The sequence below is a fragment of the Gymnoscopelus microlampas genome, assembly GCF_963454915.1.
Source record: "Gymnoscopelus microlampas genome assembly, chromosome: 21".
In the NCBI taxonomy this organism is placed as follows: Eukaryota; Metazoa; Chordata; class Actinopteri; order Myctophiformes; family Myctophidae; genus Gymnoscopelus; species Gymnoscopelus microlampas.
This window is the reverse complement of record NC_139958.1, coordinates 42,874,491-42,902,228: the sequence shown is the minus strand read 5'-3', so window position 1 is coordinate 42,902,228 and position 27,738 is coordinate 42,874,491. Positions and strand designations below refer to the sequence as shown.

Below are 27,738 nucleotides of genomic sequence, written 5' to 3'. Positions count from 1 at the left end.
TGGGAGGGGCATATTTCTCAAAAACAAAACGGCACATATCATGAATGCAAGATCCGATCAATGCCACATTTGAATCGAATATTGCATGTCCTCCAACACTATTTATCCCAACGGATTCCCGGGGTCCTGATGGCCGCAACCCACGACCTGCGTCGGGACAACCACACTTCGACTTTCCTGAAATTGCACATTTCTAGTTTTCTTCTTCTATGGTTATATTTTGGAAAGGTAAGCACCACTCACAGTAGCGAGAGACTACTACTAGAATAGTTTTTTGGATTCTTAATTCACCATAAACAAATGTTGGTCAGTAAGTCAGTCTGTCCGTCCAACAACATAAACTGATAGATACAGGCAATTTAACTTCATGTTACCCAGAGGATGACCTCTAGTGGTGACCAACTAAAATGTCCTATCAAATACATCCGTGCTCCATGGATGACCAAACTTACTGATTAAGTGACATCACAACCTTTCCTCTAGTTCCACACTTTTGCCAAAGGGCACTTTGTATATTTGTTGTTTTATGTTCACATACAGGCCACATTAAAGTTTTTGAGTGTGTGTGTAACACTCACTCTGATAAACACCCTGTCCATTTGTGGGATGTGTTTAGACTGAATTGTGGGCGTGCACTTCTGTTCATATATATATGGTGGGGCTGTGGAAAGGGGGCGTGTCGATCCATGGCTCTGTCACGACGGTCATGGATGAACTTCAACCTGGTCTTTGCACTCTCCATTTACGGCCTATATCTACATAAACATTCATATTTCAAATATAAAGTGCTTACCTCATGGCCACGGACGTTACAATTATGTACGGCTCCTCAAAAGTACCCGTTTGTTCCGTGTTGTTGAGAAAATTTGGAGAAAATGGCCGCTGATCGGATTAAAATGCTTTTTATTGAACAATACGGAAGATACGGGTACTTCTGAGGGCCCGTACATAATTGTAACATCCATGGCCATGAGGGAGGCACTTTATATTTGAAATTTGAATGTTTATGTAGATGTACGGGTTGTAATGGAGAAAGTGCAAAAACCAGGTTGAAGTTCATCCATGGCGTGCGTAACGGACGATGCGATCGTGTTTCCACAATATGTGTTATTTTTTTCTGTATAGTTATTGTTTTGACAAGGTGTCAACTGAACTAGGCTAATGTTAACCTAGCTAGTTGTAGTGTTATGTGCACACTACAGTATGTCTATGTACATTATGTGAAGGCCTGTTATGTGCACAGTACTTTTTTTTTCTTCTTTTCTTTCTCCTGCTGTGGAGATGGTGACATTACATTAAGACATTATAATGCTATAATTTTATGTGTTGTTGTTGGTGCATAATTGTAGCCTATACTTGTAGCCTTTTTCAAAGCACTTTCACTGTGTTGTTGTTTATTGTATAGGTGAGCATTTGCTTGCTATATACAGGGGTGTTGAAAAATAACTTTTTACTCCACTACAATTGCAATTATTATTGTTATTATTATCAATATTGTTATTACTGCAATTATTTGAAAACTTTAGTTACTTTGTAGATTTAGAGTATTAGTACAAAACGTACATTAACCACTTCACCCCATATACATTTTGTCCATTTAAAAATAGACGATCTACAAGCTCACAGTTTAAGTACATTTAGATACCAATATTTTTGCACTTTTACTCAAGTAAACTTTTAATTCCGGACTTTTACTTGTAACAGAGTATTTCTAGATTTTCTACATTGCAGTATTGATACTTTTACTTAAGTAAAAAATGTGAATTTCCACTGACTGTATGTCCATGTCCAACCACAAGGTTATTGCCAGGGACCACCATATAATATAAAATATGTTTGCAATTTTTTTTCAAACGTTTTTGAAAATAGCAGATCTACAATCTCACAACGCGTCATGATGTGACGCGTTGTGAGCTTTTAGATCGGATATTTTCAAATAGCTGATGTAGGCTATATAGGGTTAAAGTGGTTAAACTGCTGGGGACCCCCTGGAACACTCCCAAAGACCCCTGACAGTCATGCGCGGGACTGACACACAAATGTCCCTTATGTTGTAGTAGTAGGAGGTCACTCACTGTATCCATAGGCGGCGGGTGAGTCCGACATTTGGGAAGGCTAGTACGGGACATATGTACGCGCGCGCAGCGCGCGTGCATGTGTCCCCCCCCCCCCCCCCCCCGATTTTTTTCGGGTTTCCCGTGGATAAAGTTACTTTTTTGGTTATTTATTTCGGTTATAGGGTGACAAGCAGTGCTGCGCAGCCTGCACTGATGTGAACGCAGTAATGCACGTTATTTTCTGCTGAAGGGAGGGGGCGGAGAGGGTGCTCCTTTGATCGGCGGGTAGGCGTGATTGTCACCAGGGGGCTGCAGCGACAGCACACACAATATATAATGCTGCGCACATTTATTATATATAATTTGCTCAATTTCAAAAAAAATCCAGGATAACATTTGGGAAGGCTTAGCCTACCCTAGCCTTCATTACCCGCCGCCTATGACTGTATCTATCTACGTTATGGTTTAATGTTCTCTCATGTACTACACAATTTTAAAGGACAGGAAAAATATGAATTATCTATAGCAGCGAATAGTGCTGATTCTGCTCTCTCGAAAATATTCGCATGAAAAAATGTGTGTGCACTTCTAAAAGTAGCACTATAACACTGCACACACTCACATTGGATAATGTTATCCAATTATTTTATTTTTTTCTGTTGTTCACAATATGGGTGAATCATTAAGTGAATATTCAATATAAACTCTGGTACTAATAATATTTTCTCTTTTCGTAAAGGACACACAGGTACAACACTGGAGGGAGCTCCACTGATCTCATTCAACCCAGATTCGGCACAAAAAATGCCATCAAAACCGCCATGAAAGAGCACCTGTCTGCAAATGGTAACTGGTCTTATTAACATCTAAACTGGTAACTGGTCTTATTAACATCTAAACTGAACACCAGAAATGACCCCCTCCCCCCCACACCCCAACTGTTTACTGTACATATATGTTGTATTACAACTAGTGTTAGTGTCTAGGATAATTGTATATTGTATGTCTTTAAATATCTCTATGAATTGAATACACATGACCACAATGAAAACAAGCCGTAAGGGCTTCTTGTGTTATCCTTTTAGCACCATTGTATAATTGTACCACTGTACTATTTGCAAACTGTTAATACAATATTCAACCAATCAATTAATTTGATTATTTGTTTTGACCCACTAGTGAGAGTACTTGGGACCATATTATGAGTGGGGCTAAACTACTTTGGTTCGGTAGGGTGTACCTAGGTCTTTTAGACTCTGTTTTACCTGACTTTAATAGGATTTGTAAATACACGCAATACCAACAGTCACTATTTGAGACCTGATTATTATTGGATTTTTTATTTTACATTAACCATCATTTCTACTTATAGTGTTAGGTGTGATGGAAGACTGATTCTCTTCTAATACGTTTTCTATTCACATGCCTACTAACCGAGCCTTTCTGCTGTTCCTCACAGCTGGGATCAGCCTGAATTTCCCCCATGCTGATGTGTATTTGTATTTGTCCAGGTCCAACTCATCCAGAACCTCCTCTGATGTCAGCAGCATGAAGGCAAGAGCTGAACACTGGCTCTCAGACAGTTCTGTCTTTGATGTGTCCCCTGACTTCATGTACTGTTGGATCTCCTGATGTATTGAGTTGTCGTTCATCTCCATCAAACAGTGGAAGATGTTGATACATCTGTCAGGAGAGAGAGAAACATCCTCACGTTTCATCTCCTTCAGGTTGTTGATGGCTCTCTGGATGCTCTCTGGACTGTTCTCTGTCTGACCCAGCAGGCCTCCTAACAGACTCTGGTTGGATTCCAGTGAGAGGCCATGAAGGAAGCGGACAAATAGGTCCAGGTGGCCATTTTTACTCTTCAGGGCTTTTTCCATGGCTCTCTGCAGGAAGTCATCCAGGGAACTGACATGAACTCCCAGGAATGTCTTCAGTACCTTCATGTTCCTCTGTGTGTAACAGTGGAACAGATAGACTGCAGCCATGAACTCCTGGATGCTCAGATGAACAAAGCTGTAGACCTTTCTCTGAGATTGCACAATCTCTTCTTTGAAGATCTCTGTGCACACTCCTGAGTACAGCGCGGCATCTTTCACATCAAGATCACACTCTTCCAGGTCTTCTTGGTAGAACATCATGCTACCTTTCTCCAGATGATCAAATGCCAGCCTGCCCAGCTTCAGAAGAACATCCCTGTCAGTCTTCATGAACTGCTGCTGATTCTTAGATTTTTTGTTTGATTTCTTATTTCTTTCTCTTTTCTTTGCCTCATGTGTCTTGTACTTCTCCTTCTTCCTCTTTGTCTGAACCAACAGGAAGTGGCTGTACAACTGAGTCAGGGTCTTGGGCAGCTGTTCTGTCTCGTCTGTCTTCAATATGTCCTCCAGAACGGTAGCCGTGATCCAACAGAAGACTGGGATGTGACACATGATGTGAAGGCTCTTTGATGTCTTCATGTGTGAGATGATTGTGCTGGCCTTCTCATCACAGAATCTCTTCCTGAAGAACTCATCCTTCTGGGGGTCTGTGAACCCTCGTACCTCTGTCACCATGTCAACACATGCAGGAGGGATCTGATTGGCTGCTGCAGGTCTGGTAGTTATCCAGAGGAGAGCTGAGGGGAGCATATTCCCCTTGATGAGGTTTGTCAACAGCACGTCCACTGATGATGTCACTGTGACATCCGAAACAATGTCATTGTTGTGGAAGTTCATTGAAAACGTGCTTTCATCCAGACCATCAAAGATGAAGCCAACTTTCCAGACAGTGATTTGCTCTGCTGTGACCTTCTTTAATGTTGGGTGGAAAACATGGATCAGGTTGAGAAGACTGTGCTGCTCATCTCTGACCAGGTTCAGCTCCCGGAATGAAAAGGGAACCAGGAGAATTACATCTTGATTTTCCAAACCCTTTGCCCAATCCAGAGTGAACTTACGCACAGAGAATGTTTTTCCAATACCAGCGATGCCCTTGGTCAGAACTCTTCTGCTGGGTTTGTCTCTGCCAAGGATGAGGTGTTTAAAGATGTTACAGCATTTGATTGTTTTGTCATGGAGGGTCTTCATCTTGGAAGCTGTCTCAAGCTGCCAGACCTCATGTTGGTTATTAACCCCTTCACTCTCTCCCTCTGTGATGTAGAGCTCTGTGTAGATGCTGCTGAGGGGGTGCACTTCAGTGACGTATGTCACACGATCAAGGCTGTTCAAACTGATCTTATAATCCTTTAAATCCTCCGGCAGACTGACATCTGCTATGAGAAGAGAATGAAGACATTTTAAACATTCAGCTTCATTTATAACTTTACATCCTTATAAATGTGTATGCATATTATTAATTAAACTCCCCTTAAATCTACAATGTAGTGTGAAAAACATAACAAATAAATAACATTGGCTCATGTGTGTTTGTCCAGAGTTGCTAGATATTTAGCATCAATATTTGAACATGGAAACGTATAAAACAATGTGGACATTTAGTCTAACTATTCTCTACCATTTCAGTTAACATGACATTTTAATTAGTGTGAATTGTGTCCAGTCTTACTCGTTCTGGATCTCTTTCCACACTGGGGACAGCCATAGTGTCCTGTTGGAGCAGACTGGTCCCAGTATGAGGTGATGCACTGTCTGCAGAACCAGTGTCCACAGCTGGCAGAGACTGGATCTGTCAGAACCTCCTCACACACTGAACACCTGGACGCCTGCTCTGTCACAACACGACTACTCCTCTTCCTTTGTCTGTGGAAATGAATATACAATAGACTTAAAATGAGTCCATAGATATTCCATAGTTTGTTACATAGACTGATAGATATTCTATAGTTTGTTACATAGACAGATAGATATGATATAGTTTGTTACAAAGACATATAGATATTCCATAGTTTGTTACATAGACTGATAGATATTCTATAGTTTGTTACATAGACAGATAGATATAATATAGTTTATTACATAGACATATAGATATTCCATAGTTTGTTACATAGACTGATAGATATTCTATAGTTTGTTACATAGACATATGTGACTGTTTTTGTTTGGGAGACAATCGCTGGTGCCCATTCTTCAGGAAAGCAGAAAAAAAACGTGTTTTAATAAAAAAAAAATCATACAAAATGAGTTAATAGCCCAGTTAGACTCTCGCTTGTCAAACTCATTTTGGGGTCTGGGCCGCATTGGTCAAAAGGGGACTTGATGTGGGCCGACTGGGCACGCAGACACAGACGCTCATGCGCGCTCATGCGCATTCAGTTATATATCATTATTTTTCAGTCTGTTGTCTCAGTCATTGCTATAACTACAGTATATCACTTTACAAAATGTTATTATGAAGAAGATTAGCTACTTTAATTATTGACATTAAAATCAAACAATGCAATTTATTAAAATCAAATAATGCAATTTGTAAGGAGCCCCAATAATCCATTTGAAAGTAGAACAATTCAATTCAATACCTGGTAATGTGTGAGGTAATGTGTGTGGTTATGGTAAAGATTACCATGTCAACGGCCATTTACATGTACATCTGCAGTTTCTGTTAGCTAATGTGTGGCCATTGTTCTCAGGTTTCATCAGATCACATGAACACTCAATTCTTTGTATGCAGGTCTACTTTCAGCAATGAAACTCAGACAATGAACTCAGTTTAGTATTTTATTTTAAGTGACTTCTACAAAAATACAAATTCATAAAATGTCAATGAATCAAAATAATGACAATGCTTTTTTTTTTGCGATTTTAGAATAGAAAAAAATAACCCAACAGTTAAAGCTCAGGTCAAAACAACATCCTTTTTTTTTATTTTTACTTGTTGCTTCTGGACACCTGACATCTCTTTGCTTTAACCAACATGTCAACATCAGGGACCAGGTTCTGAACAGTAGTAACTTTCATAATGTCATTTAGATGTGCATGGATTTGTTGATGTTCATTACAGAAAAAGCCTGCTCACAGAGGTATGTTGTGCCAAACATACTGAGGATCTTCGAGGCAAACATTTTAAATGCAGGATATTTCGGTCCCAGGTTTTGATAGAATTCCTCCAGAGTCACAGTAGCAATTTTTCTTTTCAATTCAAAATCACACTGAATATCAATTAGATCAATCTGGAGTTTCGAAACCAGCTCATGCACAGCATCCGACACAGTGTTGGTCTGAAACGGCAAACTAAATACAGAGAATTCTGTCTTTAGCTCAGCAAAGATCTGAAAACTATTCTTAAACTCACTTGCCAGCTGTGATATTTTATCCATGTACTTGTCCATGTTGTAATTATTTCCATTAGCGACATGTACAGACAGCATAGTGGGGGAAAAAGTTAGGTTGTTCAGAGACAGTGTCTTCTCCCACACGCTTAATTTCAATAGAAAGCCATAAATGCTGCGTTCATATTCCGTAACAAGCTTGTTGCGGCCTTGCATGGTAACATTATGCACGTTTAAATGCTCTGTTATATCCACCAAACATACAAGATTACGAACCCAGTCTGGGTCATCCAATTGTATAACTGGTTTCCCTTTGTCCATCATGAATTGTCCGATTTCTGCACGTGATTGATTAAAAAAAAAAAAACGTTTCAGAACGGGCTCCTCTGCTCAACCAACGGACCTCAGTGTGGTAGGGTAGGCCGTGTCCGATATTTTTATCTCACAAAAGAGTGTCAAAATGCCGATGGTTGAGTCCCCTGGATCTAATAAAATTCAGTTTTGATGACTACTTCCGTCATGGATCATGTCATGTCACATCATGGTTGTCCATTTTCAGGCTCTTGCTACCAGGCCTGGAATTTCGTCATTTTAGGGGCAAGGCCACTTGGCCTTTGGTGTTGTATTTTTTTGGAGGGCACAAAGGCCAAATGCCAGGGCAGGAAGGCCATCCAAAAAAAAAAGTGTTTAAGTCCCCGGAAATAATGCATTTAACTTGAAGGTTAAGGATGATTGTATTTTAATATATTATAAGAATTGTATAACTATCTGTGAAATATAACCCATTTATTTCACAAAATAATGTGTTGGCAAATGACCAATATTTAGTTATATAGGTCTCAATATGTCACATTCAGCCCTGGACTTCACTGACTGAAGTAGGGGTCACATTAATCACATTAGATTCACAGAATAATTAGGGGTCTTCAACCTTTTCAGGCCAGGGACCCCCAAACTGATGGGGTGATGGAGCAGGGACCCCCTACCTCGTAGGGTAGGGGGTAGGCTACTATATATATCATATATTTATGTATAAAATTGTGTTTTATATAAATAAACATGAAAAGGTATGGCAGGTGCCATACCTTGGCTCCAGAAAAAAAAATCATGAATAGTAGCCTAATGCAGGTGTAAGACCAGACCATTGTGTTTGCATTGTGTTATAGGTATAATGCATAGTTTCTATGCATTTTAGGAGTTTTGAGGGGTTGAACCCCTAAAAAAGGATAGATGTCCCTTATTTTAATCTCTGGGAGTTGGCAACCCTAACCTTGCCATACCTTAGCTTTTGCTGAACTGACACCACTGATCTTTCTCTACAAAATATGTATAAACATACCATGTTATTGTGCATTCATTACTAAGCTATTAAAATATGTCATGTTATGTTTAAAGACAAATTTACATTTTTGGAAAAAAAAAGAAGAAAAAAGTTTTTAAAGTTTTTAAAACTTTTTTTTTTTAATCAAACAACAATTTCGCGGACCCCCTGCAGTACCTTCGCGGACCCCCTAGGGGTCGCGGACCCCCTGCAGTACCTTCGCGGACCCCCTAGGGGTCGCGGACCCCCTGTTGAAGACCTCTGAGAGATTTTATGTATTTTCCCCACAAGTTATTTTCATTCAAATGAAATGTGATTGAACTTGCACTAATAATGACTTTAGTTGATTTTCTCTCTCTTTAAAATATAGTATTTCTTAATTATTAATAATTACAGCTTGTAGATTGGCTATTTTCATGATTTTAAATTGATTTTAAATAATAATAAAAAAGGAACATACAAGATTTCCACCTGAAAGCCATAATATATAGCCAATATATGGTTCTGTATCAGTATATTAGTCCGTTTTTGCAGATTTCATTCTAATTGGCTATATGCCTGCATATGAATTTCATGGGCCTGGGTAGGTCACCCTGGCTTGGCGGAGATATGCCCTGTTGCGCACAAGCTCCGCACACTGCAGCAGCAGGTGAAAGCAATCACTTAAACGAGGGCTGTGTTGCGCACCAAAAAACTGACTAAAACTGTCACATTCTGCTGAAATAAACTTCCCAATTAGAACATTGTTGACAAACGAACAGATATCATGGATGTGGTTTGCAAAAGGATTTATTTCTTGTCCATCAGAGCGGTGAGGTCACTCTTTTGTATGATATTGATAGCCTACACTTTTAATTTGTTTGCAGTTATTCTGTTGCTTGCTTTATATTAAGACTCATAATTTGGGGATTTTGCTGTATTTTATTAGATGTATTCATCTATATTTTGCTGTTGAAAAAAACATCGGGGCACATCGGTCTGTAGGACTACAGAATCCTCTCTCTCTCTCTCTCTGGCTAGAAATCAAACCTACCATTGATTAGTTCAGGCTGCGTTAGATTTATCTCCTGTTTGGCCCGGTAATACTTTTGTGTCTATTACACTGTGTTGCCGGATTCCGAAGGTTCATAGGAGGCTTAAAATCAAACCTACCTACCACTGTGTATGTTGTAGCTGCGCAGCTCAACCAAAGGGACTGGTGACTAAAAAAAAAGTATTGACAAGAAAATCGCGCAGAGGAAAAACTGTGAAATCAGTTGCTGGGCGCAGCTGGGGCACCACGGCCACTGTGGCCGTGAAGGCATGTCATTATTCGAGGGGCACACGGCCAATGAGAGGGGCAACGACGGCCATGGCCGCCGTGGCCGCCGTGAAATTCCTGCCCTGCTTGCTACACAACGCTAGCCTAGTAAAGCCCCTCCCTCCGGACAATCTTATTTCCATTTGATTTCAGGAAGGAGTCATGAGAACCTGTGTGTGTTTCCATAGACATATAAAGGTAGACGCCTCCTCTGGCTGTAAAGCGTGTGTATGGCGGACGCACTTCCGCTTCTGGGGGGCAGCTGGAAATTTTCGCGGATGTCACAGAAGGGGGCGTTCAGTAGGCCAATGAGAGGCAGGTGGGGGCGGGACAACTAGATTCTGACAAGTCCTGGAAAAGACGCGCTGTGATTGGCCAGTAGTCAACGCGCTGTGATTGGCCAGTGCCCGTGCCCCCCGGAAATATGGCGGCCACCATACCAAGCACGTCGCTCCAATGAACTGCAGAGGCCAATGAGGTATCTAGGTTTCTATATCTGTGTGTGTTTTTGTCTGTGGGCTGGAGTTGGGCGGGAGTAATACCGTTGACTGACAACCCCTTCAACCAATCAGCAGTTGTTCCCCTTCAGCCAATCAGCACTTCATTTTTACCACCACCAGACCAATGTGACGCAACGGGACTTTTGAAAGGGCCATGCCCAAAATAGGTTGCCTTATTAGGATACATGCGTGTCACTGCCCGCCTGTCATGATTAATTGACCACATATATGAAGTTAAACAACTAAATTATATCCGAACAATATCTTAAAAGTAAATTCCGTGCCTCAAAAAAGAAGTTAGAGAGCGTTTTGAAGTTTTAAAACCCAAACCAAAACAGCGCACACACAAAAAATGGCTGCCGTTCCATTTTGGCCGGCTGCACTCGGATCCATTCGGGTTCACTCGAACTCGCCACCTGATTGGCCAACTTTCAACTTGTCAATCATCGAACGATGAGCGAGGAGGGGCTTTACCAGGCTAAGGACACTTATGCTCGTCCACTTGGTGGACGACGAAAAAAAGCCAAATAAGCCTTCATGCCAGACTTCTTCCTGAAATCAAATGGAAATTAGATTTTCCGGAGGGAGGGGCTTTACCAGGCTAACACAACGCCTCTTGGTGTATAATACAATGGAATTTCCAGAATTGTTGGTCTGGATTCTGAGCTTGCAGTTTTTCTCTTAGTTTCACGACAACGCCTCCTCTTTTTGTTACATAGACAGTATTACATAGTTTGTTACATAGACAGATAGATATTATGTCATTTGAGTTACGACCCCCTGTCTAGGGTAGGGGTGGTGACATAATAATGGAGGAAAAAGTCGCTTTCAAAAGTGTGAATTGATTTTATTTTATTTTTTTTGTGCAGAGATTTCAAAGAAACAGGCTACATGGGTTCGGGGAGACAGAGGGATTGAATCTCTGCGTGCTCTTTCAAATGAGAGCGACCAGTCCCCATGACAGTCAGGGTAGGTGAGCTCCAGAGAACAGCCAACCCTGGCTGGGGCGGAGACAAAGGGACGACGAATGGGAGCAGGGGAACAGGGCCAGAGGCTGGACCTGTCAATCTGTACTAGCCTGGGACCAGGCGAATCTGCCAGTGCCCTCTGCGATTTGGGTCTGGCACCGCTCCATTGTGAATCCATTTCCTGCTCCCGAAGTCTGGGGTGACCAATCAGGGCCCAGTATTCAAATATGGGACACTGTAATTGGTAGTTGGTTGTAGGTCTAACCAATTGTGTCGAGAGCCATTGCTTCGATCCCGCCCCCTTGGAAAAAAAACGTCCTCATAGAAGCACCAGACTCATATCCACGCAGTGATATAGTCTGGCTACGTGAGGCTAAATCTGGACAGCTTGAAGTCAATCAACCACTCACTCACTCACACCAGCACCACACTCAGACTCACAGTTTCCACCACCACTCATGACCTTATATGGAATACAGAAAAACAACAATATAACACAAGCCACACATAGCACAGAAATATAACCAAAATATAACCACACACAAAATAGCCATACGGCTAGGGCTGTAACACCCCCCCCCCCCCTTAAAGAAAACATCCCCCCCAAAAAAGAAGTTTCTGGGGCATAAACACGAGAAAGGGCATCTGCCAAGACATTATCAACTTCTTTCTTGTGACGAATCTCTAAGTTGAAATCCTGTACCAGTAACGACCATCGCATGATTCAAATGTTTCATTTGTCTTAGAAAGACCAAAAGGTAATGATCAGTATAAACAACTACAGGCAATGGGCTAGATCCCACGTAAACCTAAAAAAAACTGCAGATCAAGCAATAAAGAGAGCCTCTTTTTCAATAGTACTGTAATTGCTCTGAGGTGCATTACATTTCTTTGAGAAATAACAGTTTGGATGGTCAATACCTGCGTCATCCTCCTGCAGCAGTACTGCTCCGGCTCCACTTCCACTAGCATCCACCTCCAACTTAAAAGGCATTTTGCTGAAGCACGAGCAGTTAAAGGGACCTGCCAGTACCCTTTAAGTAAATCAAGTTGTGTAACGAATTTAGCAGCACCAACACGGTCTACACAGTCCTCCATGCGAGGCAGAGGATAAGAATCAGGCTTGGTAACATTATTTACCTTTCTGTAATCTGTGCAGAAGCGCTGACTGCCGTCAGATTTTGGCACGAGCAGCCAAAGGCGAACTCCACGCGCTAGAGCTGGGAATGGCCAGGCCAATATCTAGCAAATAATTACCTCCTTTTTAAACAATGAGCGTTTAGTAGGATTTAACCGATAAGCATGTTGTTTAATAGGAGGATTCACACCTACTTCCACATCATGTGATATTACAGTAGTGCGGGAAGGTATGTCTGAAAATAAAATGGGGTTATTTTCAATCAAATTAATTACGTCTGCTTGAGCCACTAAATACAAGTGCAGCAAATAATCAGGCAGATTTTTCAGAATTTCTGAATTTTGCATACAAGAGCCAGCAGAGCTCTTTGAACGCAAACCATCACTCTCTGGGGAATATGAAGATGACACGACGGACACAACTGAAGCTACCGGGGCGGGTAGAACTGAAGGCGCAATACTCTCAGAACGATCAAAATATGGTTTGAGCATATTAACATGGCACACTCAGGTTTTACTCCAGCGGTCTGGGGTAACAACCGCGACCGGGCAAGGGGCCCTACGGCAGTATCAAGAGTACCACCACCAGGTTCTGGTGCAGTTTTAATCCGGCTGCTGTCAGACTGCTGAAGGAGGCATGAGCCTTGTTCAGCAGCCTGACAATAGGCAGTACGGTCCAGCTGGTCGCAGACCTTTTTTGGCTCTTCTTGAACACACCTGTGGATTATACCAGGGACAAATGACTTGGATGTAGCTCCTCCTTGGACATACTTGTGGACTACACCAGGTACAAGTGACTTTCTTTTTTTGCTCTCCCTCATGGAGCTACTTGCAGATTATACCAGGGTCAGTCCACCTTAGGTGGATTATGCGGTCGACACGCACTGACTTTTTTTGCACCTTAATCCCATGTATAATAAAAGAAATGTGAGGGGGAAGAAACCAGCTAATTGTATATAACTTCTCTTCTTGAATTTGAGGAAAATGTTATGTCCTTTTAAATCATCTCTTTTTGTTTAAATCATTCATACAAGGTTGAATACATATGTGTGTGGGCTTATTTTGAAGATAATAAGATGTTAAACAAATATTTCATAATATGAGCTTTTGTAAAAGTATAGTTTTATAGATAGAAGGTTAAAGTAAATTGTCACATGTTAAAACCAAGGAACATGCTAATTCCTCGTGCTGATTGAGAAGGCTAGCCCAATAAGTCTTTTGTTCCTAAAAACCTGTTTGTAAGTGGTTGGAAATGAACCAGGAGGTGTGTTTAATGTCTGCATATATTGTAATGTTTCTGTGATTCAGGTTACACTGTGAATTGGCAACGCACAGATGTCATGCCCGAATGGAAATAGACACATTTCTATGGACAAACCCACTTTCAAACTGGATTCTTGTTATTCTTACACTCAGGGAATAGTGTTGTTTTTGTCTGATCAATGGGACCATATACAACATGCGCAATGGAATCGCCTCAGGATAAGGAGTGGCAGCGCACATTAAAGTCAACAAATACTGATGACCTGACTTTGTTTTGGGAAGTGGGCCAACACAGTCAATAATATGTTCGAAGGGTTCTCCCATCACCGGAATAGGTAATAAAGGAGCAGGAGGAATAACCTGGTTAGGTTTCCCCATCATTTGGCAAACATGACACGAAAGGCAAAAATCTGATGGCCCTGGCCAATAAAAATTGTGCAGGCAGGGAACAATACCGAGGTGCCCATAGACTGATCCAAATCGATCACAGGATTCTCGACAATTTCTGGCGTTGGGAAAACTTTTCCCCCTGCCAAGTCATTGCAGAGAATCAACGAAACGCCGACGACTGTTAAAGAAGCGCGAGTACCCACCTGCACAAAACCAGAGACCAAGGGCGAACGCAAAAACACTGAGGATTGTGATCGGTACCTGATCTATATCCTGACCTGATAGGGACACTGAACCTTTCAGCAGGAAGGGTCCAAAACATTCTTCCATTTCGTCTGACACAGGCCCACCTGTGTCAGAGGAAGGCAGAGGAGGAATGGACTGAATGAACCCAACAGCTTTTGATTTTTTTGGACTCTGAGTTTCTTTTCGCTGTAGAGTGGTACATGGCGAAATGAGGTGACCTTTTTCATGACAATAGAAACAATCACGAGTCTCCGAACCGGAGACAACATTACAGATCGGTGTGTCAAAATCAACTCATCGGCGTGCGCCGCCGCCTTAGCCACATTATCTACTTTCTGCTTGTTTAAGTAGACAACAATACGCTCAGGTAGACAGGACTTAAATTCCTCCAATAATACCAATTCACGAAGCTGGTGAATAGTCAGTACTTTGTTCGCTGTGCACCATTTGTCAAACAAAACAGTTTTCTCCCTGGCAAATTCCACATATGTTTGGTTGGCAGTCTTTTCACAGGACCTAAACCTACGGCACTAACTCATATCTCTCTAGGTCGTCCTCAGACGAGCCATCCCGGTTCTCCATACATCTGGCCAGTTCGTTGGTACTTTGCGCTCCTGCATCATTCTTGAGTACATCCACGTATGTCATTGTGGGACGTCCTTGTGACCGATGACCGTGCGTTGGTTCCCACAGCACCAATTCGCTGGCTGGCAGTTCTTGATGTCTTTGGCAGTGCAAGTCTCATTCTCCTGGCTGCTATTTTCTCGCTCACCCTTGGCATTCCTTCATACAGGATCTTGTTGGTAACATGTGTGCTCGCTGATGTTAAGTACTGCACGCAACATTCTGGTGTAGCACCCATCTAGAGACTTCTGCAGGGTTGGCTTCAGAGTCCAGCATTCACTGCCATAGAGGAGAACAGACTCTACCGTTGCATAGAAGAAGCTGAGTTTGATTTGACGGGGGAGGTTGTAGTTCCATACACTGGCCATTCAGAGCTCTCCATGCAAGTGCCTTCCTCACTTTAATATCTTGCTCGGATGAGTTGACCCATGAGCCCAGGTACTTAAAGTCCTTGACTTCCTTCAGCACAGTGCCCCCTGTTGTTGTCAGAGGTGGATGTTCTGATGGGATGTTATAGGTGATAACCTCAGTTTTCTTGGCATTTAGCCTAATGCCAACCTTGGCACACTCTACCTCCACTCTGTTCAGGAGCTCCTGTGCCTGTTCCACGTTGTCGGGGAGCAGGCTGATGTCGTCCGCATAGTCCAGGTCTGTCAGGACTACTGTGGGGTGTCGTTTCGACCTCCTTGGGGTTAGAGTGAAGCCAAGATCCTGCTCTCGTCCACTGATGGCCTTCCTAAGTGCATAATCCAGGACTATGACGAAGAGGAAGGGGGCTAGTGTGTCCCCTTGCATTACCCCAGCCAGGATGTCAAACTCCTCGCTGTTGCCATCTGGGGTCACCACCTTGGCCCTTGTTCCTGCGTACATGGTCTCAATTGCCCGGAGCAAGTTGGGAGGGACTTGCGGGACATATGCCCGTAGTATGGTTTCTTTTACAACTTCATACTTACGCCTCTCTTCAATAGTTAAGGCTGCAGACACATCCCAAGCTTTTCCCACTAATTTGCATTGCAGTAATAGACTCCACATATTCTTAGGCCATTTCACTGTGGTTGCTATGCGCTCAAAAGTGTCAAAATAAGAATCAAGTTTTGTCTCTTTTAAGTGTGGTACCAGAGGAATATGCTTACCGATATTGAAGTCTGGAGGGCATCCCGAAGTTCCAGAACCACTTGTCCTGGGCTAAGGGGCAGGCGACCCGTCGAGCTCTGCGGCCCTGATGCGGAGTTGCATCAGCATATGGAAAAGAGGTTGAGCTGTGATGTGAGCTATAAGCGGGCCTGTTCCGGAGCTACTGTATGAGGTGAGGCCTTAGCCTCTACGTCCCCATGCTCACTGAGCACCGGGGAGTCTGTGTCAGCAGCCGCCTCCACATTCTCACCGAACGCCCAGGCATATTCTCTGCCAGCCCGGTGCTTACACGCTCTATGAGCCCTCTTTCAGTACGTTTTGCCTCTATATAAGACCTTACTTAAACTTACTTAATCCTCTTCATGCTGTATAGCACATAAGGTCTTCACCAATGAACGCCAATGCTGTCTGTCTACTGCCCAGTGCTGCACTTGGCCCCAGGTCCATCCAAGTTCTTTCATCTCTTTCTCCACAGATCTTCTCCAGGTCTCTTTGGGTCGGCCTCTTTTTCTCTTCCCTGGTGGTGTCCATCTCATGGCTACCCTTGGGATGGCACTTGGGTTCATTCTGCACACGTGACCGATCCACATCCATCTTTTGAGCTTGATGACACTTGACAGTGGGGTCAAGCCTGTGCTCCGGTAAAGGTTTTCATTGGAGACGGTCATGGGCCAGAATATTCTTAGTATTCGTCTGAGGCATCTTGTCTGAAACACGTCCAGCTTGTGACAAATGGCCTGTGTCACTTTATATAAGACCTTAGCTCGGCCTTATTGGCACCCGATAGGACAGAAATGTTTAAGACTTTTGCAAGTCGGGAAAGAATACGCCACCTCATCTATTTCTTCAGAGGTCATGACAACAAACCAAAAATACTCTGCCACCAACTAACCTGCCAAACAAAACAAAAATAGAACAAAGCTTAATTGACTACTCACCAGACCGAACCAAACCCAAAACGATCCAAACCAAACCCATGCAACCTGTCAAAACAAACAAATTAAACTGAATCGAACGAATACTCAAAAAGTTAATTTCAAAAAGGAATATGTTTCAGGGGCACATTTTGTTATAATTTGGATCGATATGATCTTATAATTTGGAACGGACGAGCCCCCAAATCATGTTACGACCCCCTGTCTAGGGTAGGGGAGGTGACATAATAATGGAGGACAAAGTCGCTTTCAAAAATGAATTGTTTTATTTTCCCTTTTTTGTGCAGAGATTTCAAGCTCTTTTTGTATTTTTTTCATAAGTGCCAAAAATGTCAGGGTGTCGGTTTACATAATTATGCAAAAACTTGTACCTAATAAAGAAAAATTACCCCCTAACCTAAACCTAACCAAAGAGAACTATACAATTGCTAAACTTACTTACCTAACTAAAGAATAAACAGAAACAAATAAAGAAGTGGTTAAACCAAATAAAAAGACCAAACACCCCTACAAGGCGAGTGAACCGATAAATACAATAATGAATGAAATGTGCAAATATATACAGAATAACTGTTAACTCAATATAATAAGGGTCAAAAAGCAACCGGTTTAACTATAAGGATAACTGAAGATCAAACAAAGTAATTAAAGGTCAAACAAAGCAGCTGAAGGACAAACAAAGTAACTGAATGAAAGGTCACTGAAGGACAAATGAACAACCAAAACGAGCGACCAGTCCCCATGACAGTCAGGGCAGAATGAGCTTTTGTAGGTGAGCTCCAGAGAACAGTAAAACCCTGGCTGGGGCGGCAACAAAGGGACGACGAACTGGAGCAGGGGAACAGGGCCAGAGGGTGGACCTGTCAATCTGGACAGCTTGAAGTCAATCAACCACTCACTCACACCAGCACCACACTCAGACTCACAGCTTCCACCACCACTCATGACCTTATATGGAATACAGAAAAACAACAATATAATCCACACATAGCACAGAAATATAACCAAACTAGAAAATGTGCTCCTCGGAGCACAGGTCTCCGCCAGGCGACGTGGTAAAACTGTTCCTGATTAATTCTGTCTTACCTATTTATATTACATATTGTGATGTCACGTGAAGCTTGACCAATGTTAGGTGTTCACAGACCATGTGCCCATGTATGGAGCTGGATGGACACACGGACAGACAAAGCTGGACGGACACACACACGGACGGACAAAGTGAAAACATACTCTCCACCATGCCTTCAGCCTGAAGGAGACAAATATAACTACACTCAAAATAACCATACGGCTAGGGCCGTAACAGTTTGTTACATAGACAGATAGATATTATACAGTTTGTTACATAGACAAATAGATATTATATAGTTTGTTACATGGACAAATAGATATAATATAGTTTGTTAGTAAATACATGCATCTACTGATGCACAAACTTGGACACATCATCAGTGTTGTTTCCTGGAGTCACTGGGTGTTTTGGGTCTCGCAACAACAGACACCCTCCTTCAGGCGACCAGACCCTGGTCTGTATCCAAGTGGCGTAACTTAGTTTGTTACATGGACATATAGATATTATATAGTTTGTTACATAGACAGATAGATATAATATAGATTGTTACATAGACAGATAGATACTCTCGCCATGACTTTCTGCCTGGCGGAGACAATAAATGTTTGTGCATTTGGACTCCTAGTGCAGCTTCACCACTGAACACATTGTTATTTGTACCACTTTATTCACAAACTGCACACATACTAACTTACTATCTAACAAGCTAAAGATTGGGCATGGAGGACATGCCATTATTATACTCATCTTGTTGTTGTTGTTGTCTCAAATCGGTACACATTATCTCTAGTCATGTGATCAACACAGATCTGTCCGATTTTCCATATTCCATATGGTCCGTTTTGAACAAAATCCCTCAAATCATGAACGCAGCTTGCGATTTAATTTACGTGAAATTTCACACCACATTCCCACTAGGCAGAGGAAGAATTGCCACTTAGAATTGTTAAAATCAGCCTCATGGTGGCGCTATAACAGGCCGATTTGCATTTTTAACTATAACTGCACCAATCTGCGTGAAACTTTGCACCCATACTCCCTGGAGGCCAAGGAAAAACATCTGCACTGCATTTTTCACATTTGCCTTTTTTCATAATAATTCCATCCTTATTGGCTAACATTGACATCTAAAGTTTGAAGGAGTGGCTCGTTTTGAACAAAATGCCGTCCGATTGCGGTGAAACTTTGCACGCACATTCGCACTACGTTGAAGAACAAATGGCACCCTTTTAACAATGCTGTATTATAGCGCCACCAGGAGGCCGATCTTTGCAACACTTTTCTTTCTTATATTACTCCTATACCAATCAAGTCGGTAGGCCTACACATTATCTCTATAGTCAAGTGATCAAGATGGTTCCGTCCGATTTTTCATATTGCTGGCCCACAATAAACTACCTAACCCGGCGGAGACATGTGCTCCGAGAAGCACTTTTTCTATTTAAAAAATATATATATATTAAGTAACTTAGCATGAGATCACTTTGTCATGTTAGTGTATAGTGTATATTGTATGGGTAGATAGTTTTTCATATATACATATTCCATAGTTTGTTGCATTAATGCATACATTCACCATTGAACAGCCCATTGTGATTTGTACCACTTCATTCACAAACTGCACACATAATCAATTATAATCTATAGATACACATTGGACGAAGAGGACACACTGTTATTAGACTGTTTAGAGTCTAATAACTTGTTGTTTTAATAATTATCTCCACCAGGCCAGAACAATGGCCAAGGGCAGGTATGTTTTCACTCATGTGATTCTGTCTGTCTCTTGAGTCTGTGAGTCTATGAGTCTGTGTGAGTTTATGTGAGTCTGTGAGTCTGTCTATGAGTCTATGTGAGTCTGTGAGTCTATGTGAGTTTATGTGAGTCTGTGATTCTGTCTGTGAGTCTATGTGAGTCTGTGAGTCTATGTGAGTTTATGTGAGTCTGTGATTCTGTCTATGAGTCTATGTGAGTCTCTGAGTCTATGTGAGTTTATGTGAGTCCGTGAGTCTGTCTATGAGTCTATGTGAGTCTGTGATTCTGTCTGTGAGTCTATGTGAGTCTGTGAGTCTGTGTGAGTCTATGTGAGTCTGTGATTCTGTCTGTGAGTCTATGTGAGTCTGTGAGTCTGTGTGAGTCTGTGTGAGTCTATGTGAGACTGTGAATATGTTAGTCTGTGAGTCTATGTGAGTCTATGTGAGTCTATGTGAGTCTGTCTGTGAGTCTATGAGTCTGTGTGAGTCTGTGTGAGTCTATGTGAGACTGTGAGTCTGTGAGTCTATGTGAGTCTGTGAGTCTAGTTGAGTCTGTGAGTCTGTGAGTCTATGTGAGTCTATGTGATTCTGTCTGTGAGTCTATGTGAGTCTGTGAGTCTGTCTGTGAGTCTGTCTGTGAGTTTGTGATTCTGTCTGTGAGTCTATGCGAGTCTGTGAGTCTGTGAGTCTGTCTGTGAGTCTATGAGTCTCTGTGTGAGTCTATATGAGTCTGTGATTCTGTCTGTGAGTCAGTTTGTGAGTTTAACTGTGAGCAGCTAATCTCGGACATTGCTGGACTGATCGGCGTGAAACTTTGAACACACTCCCAGTAGGCCAAGGAAGATCTTTTATGTTATTACGGGGCCAGAGCTCAGCTCTGGACCTGTTTTGTTATTGGCAGTATTCTGTCACTTCTTCTTCTTTTTCTTCTTCTGCCACTTTTCGCAGTTCTGGCTGAACCGTGCAGTCGCTTTTTACGAAACTCGGCCATATGGTAGATGGTCATGAAAAACTATCAAGAAATAATTCTCACAATCTTTCGTCCAAAGGTGGCGCTATAGCACTCAATTGAAAATGGCAACTTTGAACAGGTACAACTCATGCCCTGTTTGACCTACAGCCATGAAACTTGGATACACATATGCGTCTCCTCATGCTGAACAACTTTCACACTCTGACTTTTGACCTCTGACCTTTAGATCTCCCACCATTTTGAATTATATGAAAAACAGTCATTGGCTCCTAACTTCTGCATTTTTTCACTTATGGAAATTCCGCCGCCGTTGTCGGCAGAGGTCCAAAGTTCAAGTGTTAAACGTTTCGTGCAGATTGCTCCAAAATCCTAGGATTCCATAGATTTTAACTATTGCAGTTTTATGAAAATTATTCATCTGCGCCTAAAACATACATGCAGACTCACATTTCTTTGAAACTTTGCAGAAATGTACAGGGTCATTCCAAATATCACTGAAACCAATCTTACTCCAATTGGCCAAAGGGGGGCGCTATAGCAATTTTTTGAAAATGCAGACTTTAAACAGGCATAAGTCATGCCTCGTTTGGCCGAAAGTCGTGAAACTTGCTTACACATGTGCCTTGACTCATGAGGAACACACGTATCGATTTGACCATTAAGCTCCGCCCTTAGATTTTCCGCAATTTTGAGCAGTTTGAAAAATACTTGTTTTTGCCAGTTCTGGCTTAACCGTGGATACGCTTTTTACGAAACTCGGCCATATGGTAGATGCTCATGAAAAACTACCAAGAAATAATTCTCACACTCATTCGTCAAAGGGTGGCGCTATAGCACTCAATTGAAAGTGCCAACTTTGAACAGGTACAACTCATGCCCTGTTTGACCTACAACCATGAAACTTCGATACACACATGCGTCTCTTCATGCCCGACAACTTTCGTGGTCTGACTTTTGACCTCTGACCTTTAGATCGCCCACCATTTTGAATTACATGAAAAACAGCCATTGGCTCCTAACTTCTGCATTTTTTCACTTATGGAAATTCCGCCGCCTAGAAGTTGTCGGCAGAGGTCCAAAGTTCAAGTGTTAAACGTTTCGTGCAGATTGCTCCAAAATCCCAGGATTCCATAGATTTTAACTATTGCAGTTTTATGAAAATTATTCATCTGCCCCTAACACATACATGCAAGACTCACATTTCTTTGAAACGTTGCAGTAATGTAGAGAGTCATTCCAAATATCACTGAAACCAATCTCACTCCAATTGGCCAAAGGGGGGCGCTATAGCAATTTTTTGAAAATGCAAACTTTAAACAGGCAAAAGTCATGCCTCGTTTGGCCGAAAGTTGTGAAACTTGCTTACACTTGTGCCTTGACTCATGAGGAACACATCTATCGCTTTGACCAGTAAGCTCCGCCCTTAGATTGTCCGCAATTTTGAGCAGTTTGAAAAACACTTAAACCCAGGATTTTTCAGCTATTTGCGTGAAACTGTATCATCTGTGTGATCTCCTTTTTCACAGTCACTTGTCTGTTGGGCCAATGGCGTCTCCCTTAAATGAATGCCTCACAATCTCAAGGTCGCCAGTTCAAGCCTCACTTGATGCAGACTTAATTTAAGTTGAATTGCAAACAACATGACTGTATCAATGAATACATGTGCAAATGGTAAAGATAACCTGAAATGCTTATTTGAGAGTACGTTTTTTCAACGTATGACATACTTCATTCTGAAAATAGCTGATCTACAATCTCACAACTTTGTGAGCTTGTAGATCGGCTACTTTCACTAGTTTTGGTTCTGAGGAGATGTACAATTTCTTCATTGGTAAATGGTTTGTGAACGAGTGATCTTAGTGTTAGTGAAACAGGGGCTTGGTTCATGAAAGAAGGCAAGAGTTTATGATCTTCAACAGACAATATCAGCCTGGACAAAGCTATAGCACTATAGGTAGTGTTGCAGCCTATTAGTCTGAAGGTTGAGAGTTTGAATCCTGTTAATGGCAATAGGTTGAGATGTCCAATCAAACCATTCTGTTTCCATCTCTCTCTCTCATCAATCTATTGTTTCCATGTCACTCTCTCTCTCTTCAATCTATTCCGTTTCCATGTCTCTCTCTCTCTCTTTCTCTCTCTATTCACTGGCCCCGTATTATCGCTGCTTGCAGCTATATTTATTTTATTATTATTTGAATTATTCAAATGAGCCTCAGATGGCGCTATAACAGGCTGCTTTACATTGAGGCCTAGATAACTCTTGAACGATATGTCATATAATGAAAAAAGAATCCACTGTGTCATGTTATAGTATTGTGTATATTGTATAGTGTTATAGTGTGTATGTTGTATAGTGTTGTAGTGTGTATATTGTATGATGCACATACTTTGTGTGTGGACGTCCAGATTCATTACTGAAGGCAGGAGGTTGAAATCTAGACTGGCCACTCCCCATAGACACACAGCTGGGTGTTGGAGACTCTGGTCTGTGACTCCTTGACATTGCAGCAACAATAAAAACAAGGATAACAATAAACAGTAAAAGCATCCCGGTCACGTGAATTCACATCATTATGTGTCTTCTTCAGACTAATCTACATGATTTGATCTTCGAGTAGTTTGCACACATAACTTCTGTTGTTGTGTTTTTGTAATATGCTAAGTAACCTAGCATGAGATCACTTTGTCATGTTAGTGTATAGTGTATATCGTATAGGAAGATTCACATACTCTGTGTGTGGAGGTCCAGGTTCATCACTGAAGGCAGGAGGAAGTCCTTTAGACCGGTCACTCCCCATAGACACACAGCTGGGTGTTGGACACTCTGGTCTCCTTGACATTGCAGCAACAAGGAAAAAAATAAAATAACAATAAACAGTAGCCTACACATAGTTCTCAAATAGTATTTAATATTTATTTCATAAATATATATTTCATAGTTTTCTGCATAAATAGGTAGATATTCCATAGTTTTTCATACATAGATATTTCGTAATTTGTTGCATAAATAGGTAGATATTCCATAATTTATTTCATTTATACATATTCCATAGTTTGTTGCATTAATGCATACATTCACCATTGAACAGCCCATTGTGATTTGTACCACTTCATTCACAAACTGCACACATAATCAATTATAATCTATAGATACACATTGGACGAAGAGGACACACTGTTATTAGACTGTTTAGAGTCTAATAACTAGTTGTTTTAATAATTATCTCCACCAGGCCAGAACAATGGCCAAGGGCAGGTATGTTTTCACTCATGTGATTCTGTCTGTCTCTTGAGTCTGTGAGTCTATGAGTCTGTGTGAGTTTATGCGAGTCTGTCTATGAGTCTATGTGAGTCTATGTGAGTCTGTGAGTCTATGTGAGTTTGTGTGAGTCTAGATTCTGTCTGTGAGTCTATGTGAGTCTATGTGAGTCTGTGAGTCTATGTGAGTTTGTGTGAGTCTAGATTCTGTCTGTGAGTCTATGTGAGTCTGTGAGTCTGTGTGAGTCTATGTGAGACTGTGAGTCTATGAGTCTGTGTGAGTTTATGTGAGTCTGTGAGTCTGTATGTGAGTCTATGTGAGTCTGTGAGTCTATGTGAGACTGTGAGTCTATGTCTCTGTGTGAGTTTATGTGAGTCTGTATGTGAGTCTATGTGAGTCTATGTGAGTTTGTGATTCTGTCTGTGAGTCTGTGAGTTTGTGATTCTGTCTGAGTCTGTGAGTTTGTGATTCTGTCTGTGAGTCTGTGATTCTGTCTGTGAGTTCGTGATTCTGTCTGTGAGTCTATGTGTCTGTGAGTTTGTGATTCTGTCTGTGAGTCTATGTGAGTCTGTGAGTCTGTGAGTCTGTCTGTGGGTCTATGAGTCTCTGTGTGAGTCTATATGAGTCTGTGATTCTGTCTGTGAGTCAGTTTGTGAGTCTAACTGTGAGCAGCTAATCTCGGACATTGCTGGACTGATCGGCGTGAAACTTTGAACACACACTCCCAGTAGGCCAAGGAAGATCTTTTATTTTGTTATTTTATTATTATTTGAATTATTCAAATGAGCCTCAGATGGCGCTATAACAGGCTGCTTTACATTGAGGCCTAGATAACTCTTGAACGATATGTCATATAATGAAAAAAGAATCCACTGTGTCATGTTATAGTATTGTGTATATTGTATAGTGTTATAGTGTGTATGTTGTATAGTGTTGTAGTGTGTATATTGTATGATGCACATACTTTGTGTGTGGACGTCCAGATTCATTACTGAAGGCAGGAGGTTGAAATCTAGACTGGCCACTCCCCATAGACACACAGCTGGGTGTTGGAGACTCTGGTCTGTGACTCCTTGACATTGCAGCAACAATAAAAACAAGGATAACAATAAACAGTAAAAGCATCCCGGTCACGTGAATTCACATCATTATGTGTCTTCTTCAGACTAATCTACAAGATTTGATCTTTGAGTAGTTTGCACACATAACTTCTGTTGTTGTGTTTTTGTAATATGCTAAGTAACCTAGCATGAGATCACTTTGTCATGTTAGTGTATAGTGTATATCGTATAGGAAGATTCACATACTCTGTGTGTGGAGGTCCAGGTTCATCACTGAAGGCAGGAGGAAGTCCTTTAGACCGGTCACTCCCCATAGACACACAGCTGGGTGTTGGACACTCTGGTCTCCTTGACAATGCAGCAACAAGGAAAAAAATAAAATAACAATAAACAGTAGCCTACACATAGTTCTCAAATAGTATTTAATATTTATTTCATAAATATATATTTCATAGTTTTCTGCATAAATAGGTAGATATTCCATAGTTTTTCATACATAGATATTTCGTAATTTGTTGCATAAATAGGTAGATATTCCATAATTTATTTCATATATACATATTCCATAGTTTGTTGCATTAATGCATACATTCACCATTGAACAGCCCATTGTGATTTGTACCACTTCATTCACAAACTGCACACATAATCAATTATAATCTATAGATACACATTGGACGAAGAGGACACACTGTTATTAGACTGTTTAGAGTCTAATAATTATCTCCACCAGGCCAGAACGATGGCCAAGGGCAGGTATGTTTTCACTCATGTGATTCTGTCTGTCTCTTGAGTCTGTGAGTTTATGAGTCTGTGTGAGTTTATGTGAGTCTGTGAGTCTGTCTATGAGTCTATGTGAGTCTGTGAGTCTATGTGAGTTTATGTGAGTCTGTGATTCTGTCTGTGAGTCTATGTGAGTCTGTGATTCTGTCTGTGAGTCTATGTGAGTCTGTTGATTCTGTCTGTGAGTCTATGTGAGTCTGTGATTCTGTCTGTGAGTCTAAGTGAGTCTATGTGAGTCTGTGAGTCTGTGTGAGTTTATGTGAGTCTGTGAGTCTGTCTATGAGTCTATGTGAGTCTATGTGAGTTTATGTGAGTCTATGTGAGTCTGTGATTCTGTCTGTGAGTCTATGTGAGTCTGTGATTCTGTCTGTGAGTCTATGTGAGTCTATGTGAGTCTATGATTCTGTCTGTGAGTCTATGTGAGTCTGTGAGTCTGTGTGAGTCTATGTGAGACTGAGTATACTGTGAGTCTGTGAGTCTATGTGAGTCTATGTGAGTCTGTGAGTCTGTGAGTCTAGTTGAGTCTGTGAGTCTATGTGAGTCTGTGAGTGAGTCTATGTGAGTCTGTGAGTCTATGTGAGTCTATGTGATTCTGTGATTCTGTCTGTGAGTCTGGGAGTCTGTCTGTCTGTGAGTCTATGAGTCTCTGTGTGAGTCTATATGAGTCTGTGATTCTGTCTGTGAGTCAGTTTGTGAGTCTAACTGTGAGCAGCTAATCTCGGACATTGCTGGACTGATCGGTGTGAAACTTTGAACACACACTCCCAGTAGGCCAAGGAAGATCTTTTATTTTATTATTTTATTATTATTTGAATTATTCAAATGAGCCTCAGATGGCGCTATAACAGGCTGCTTTACATTGAGTTCTAGATAACTCTTGAACGATATGTCATATAATGAAGAAAGAATCCACTGTGTCATGTTATAGTATTGTGTATATTGTATAGTGTTATAGTGTGTATGTTGTATAGTGTTGTAGTGTGTATATTGTATGATGCACATACTTTGCGTATGGACGTCCAGATTCATTACTGAAGGCAGGAGGTTGAAATCTAGACTGGCCACTCCCCATAGACACACAGCTGGGTGTTGGAGACTCTGGTCTGTGACTCCTTGACATTGCAGCAACAATAAAAACAAGGAATAACAATAAACAGTAAAACCATCCCGGTCACGTGAATTCACATCACTATGTGTCTTCTGCAGACTAATCTACATGATTTGATCTTTGAGTAGTTTGCACACATAACTTCTGTTGTTGTGTTTTTGTAATATGCTAAGTAACTTAGCATGAGATCACTTTGTCATGTTAGTGTATAGTGTATAGGAAGATTCACATACTCTGTGTGTGGAGGTCCAGGTTCATCACTGAAGGCAGGAGGAAGTCCTTTAGACCGGTCACTCCCCATAGACACACAGCTGGGTGTTGGACACTCTGGTCTCCTTGACATTGCAGCAACAAGGAAAAAAATAAAATAACAATAAACAGTAGCCTACACATAGTTCTCAAATAGTATTTAATATTTATTTCATAAATATATATTTCATAGTTTTCTGCATAAATAGGTAGATATTCCATAGTTTTTCATACATAGATATTTCGTAATTTGTTGCATAAATAGGTAGATATTCCATAATTTATTTCATTTATACATATTCCATAGTTTGTTGCATTAATGCATACATTCACCATTGAACAGCCCATTGTGATTTGTACCACTTCATTCACAAACTGCACACATAATCTAT

At 41.3% G+C, this 27,738-nt stretch overlaps 1 protein-coding gene across 7 annotated transcripts in view; it reads right to left on the bottom strand.

Moving 5' to 3' along the window:
• LOC311038090 (uncharacterized protein) overlaps positions 1–27,738 on the bottom strand; it is a 71,383-nt gene that overhangs the window by 10,687 nt on the left and 32,958 nt on the right. For 3 of the 7 annotated variants that reach the window (XM_084047424.1, XM_084047428.1, XM_084047429.1), the window contains exons 8-15: positions 27,331–27,432; positions 26,994–27,101; positions 25,453–25,554; positions 25,110–25,217; positions 23,617–23,718; positions 23,274–23,381; positions 5,604–5,797; positions 3,492–5,310 (exon numbers count right to left, since the gene is read on the bottom strand). In XM_084047424.1, the coding sequence (XP_083903550.1) occupies positions 3,492–5,310; positions 5,604–5,797; positions 23,274–23,381; positions 23,617–23,718; positions 25,110–25,217; positions 25,453–25,554; positions 26,994–27,101; positions 27,331–27,432 (2,643 nt within the window). The remainder of the gene's footprint in view (positions 1–3,491; positions 5,311–5,603; positions 5,798–23,273; positions 23,382–23,616; positions 23,719–25,109; positions 25,218–25,452; positions 25,555–26,993; positions 27,102–27,330; positions 27,433–27,738) is intronic. The other 4 variants (XM_084047425.1, XM_084047427.1, XM_084047426.1 and 1 more) reach the window with 4 other exon arrangements.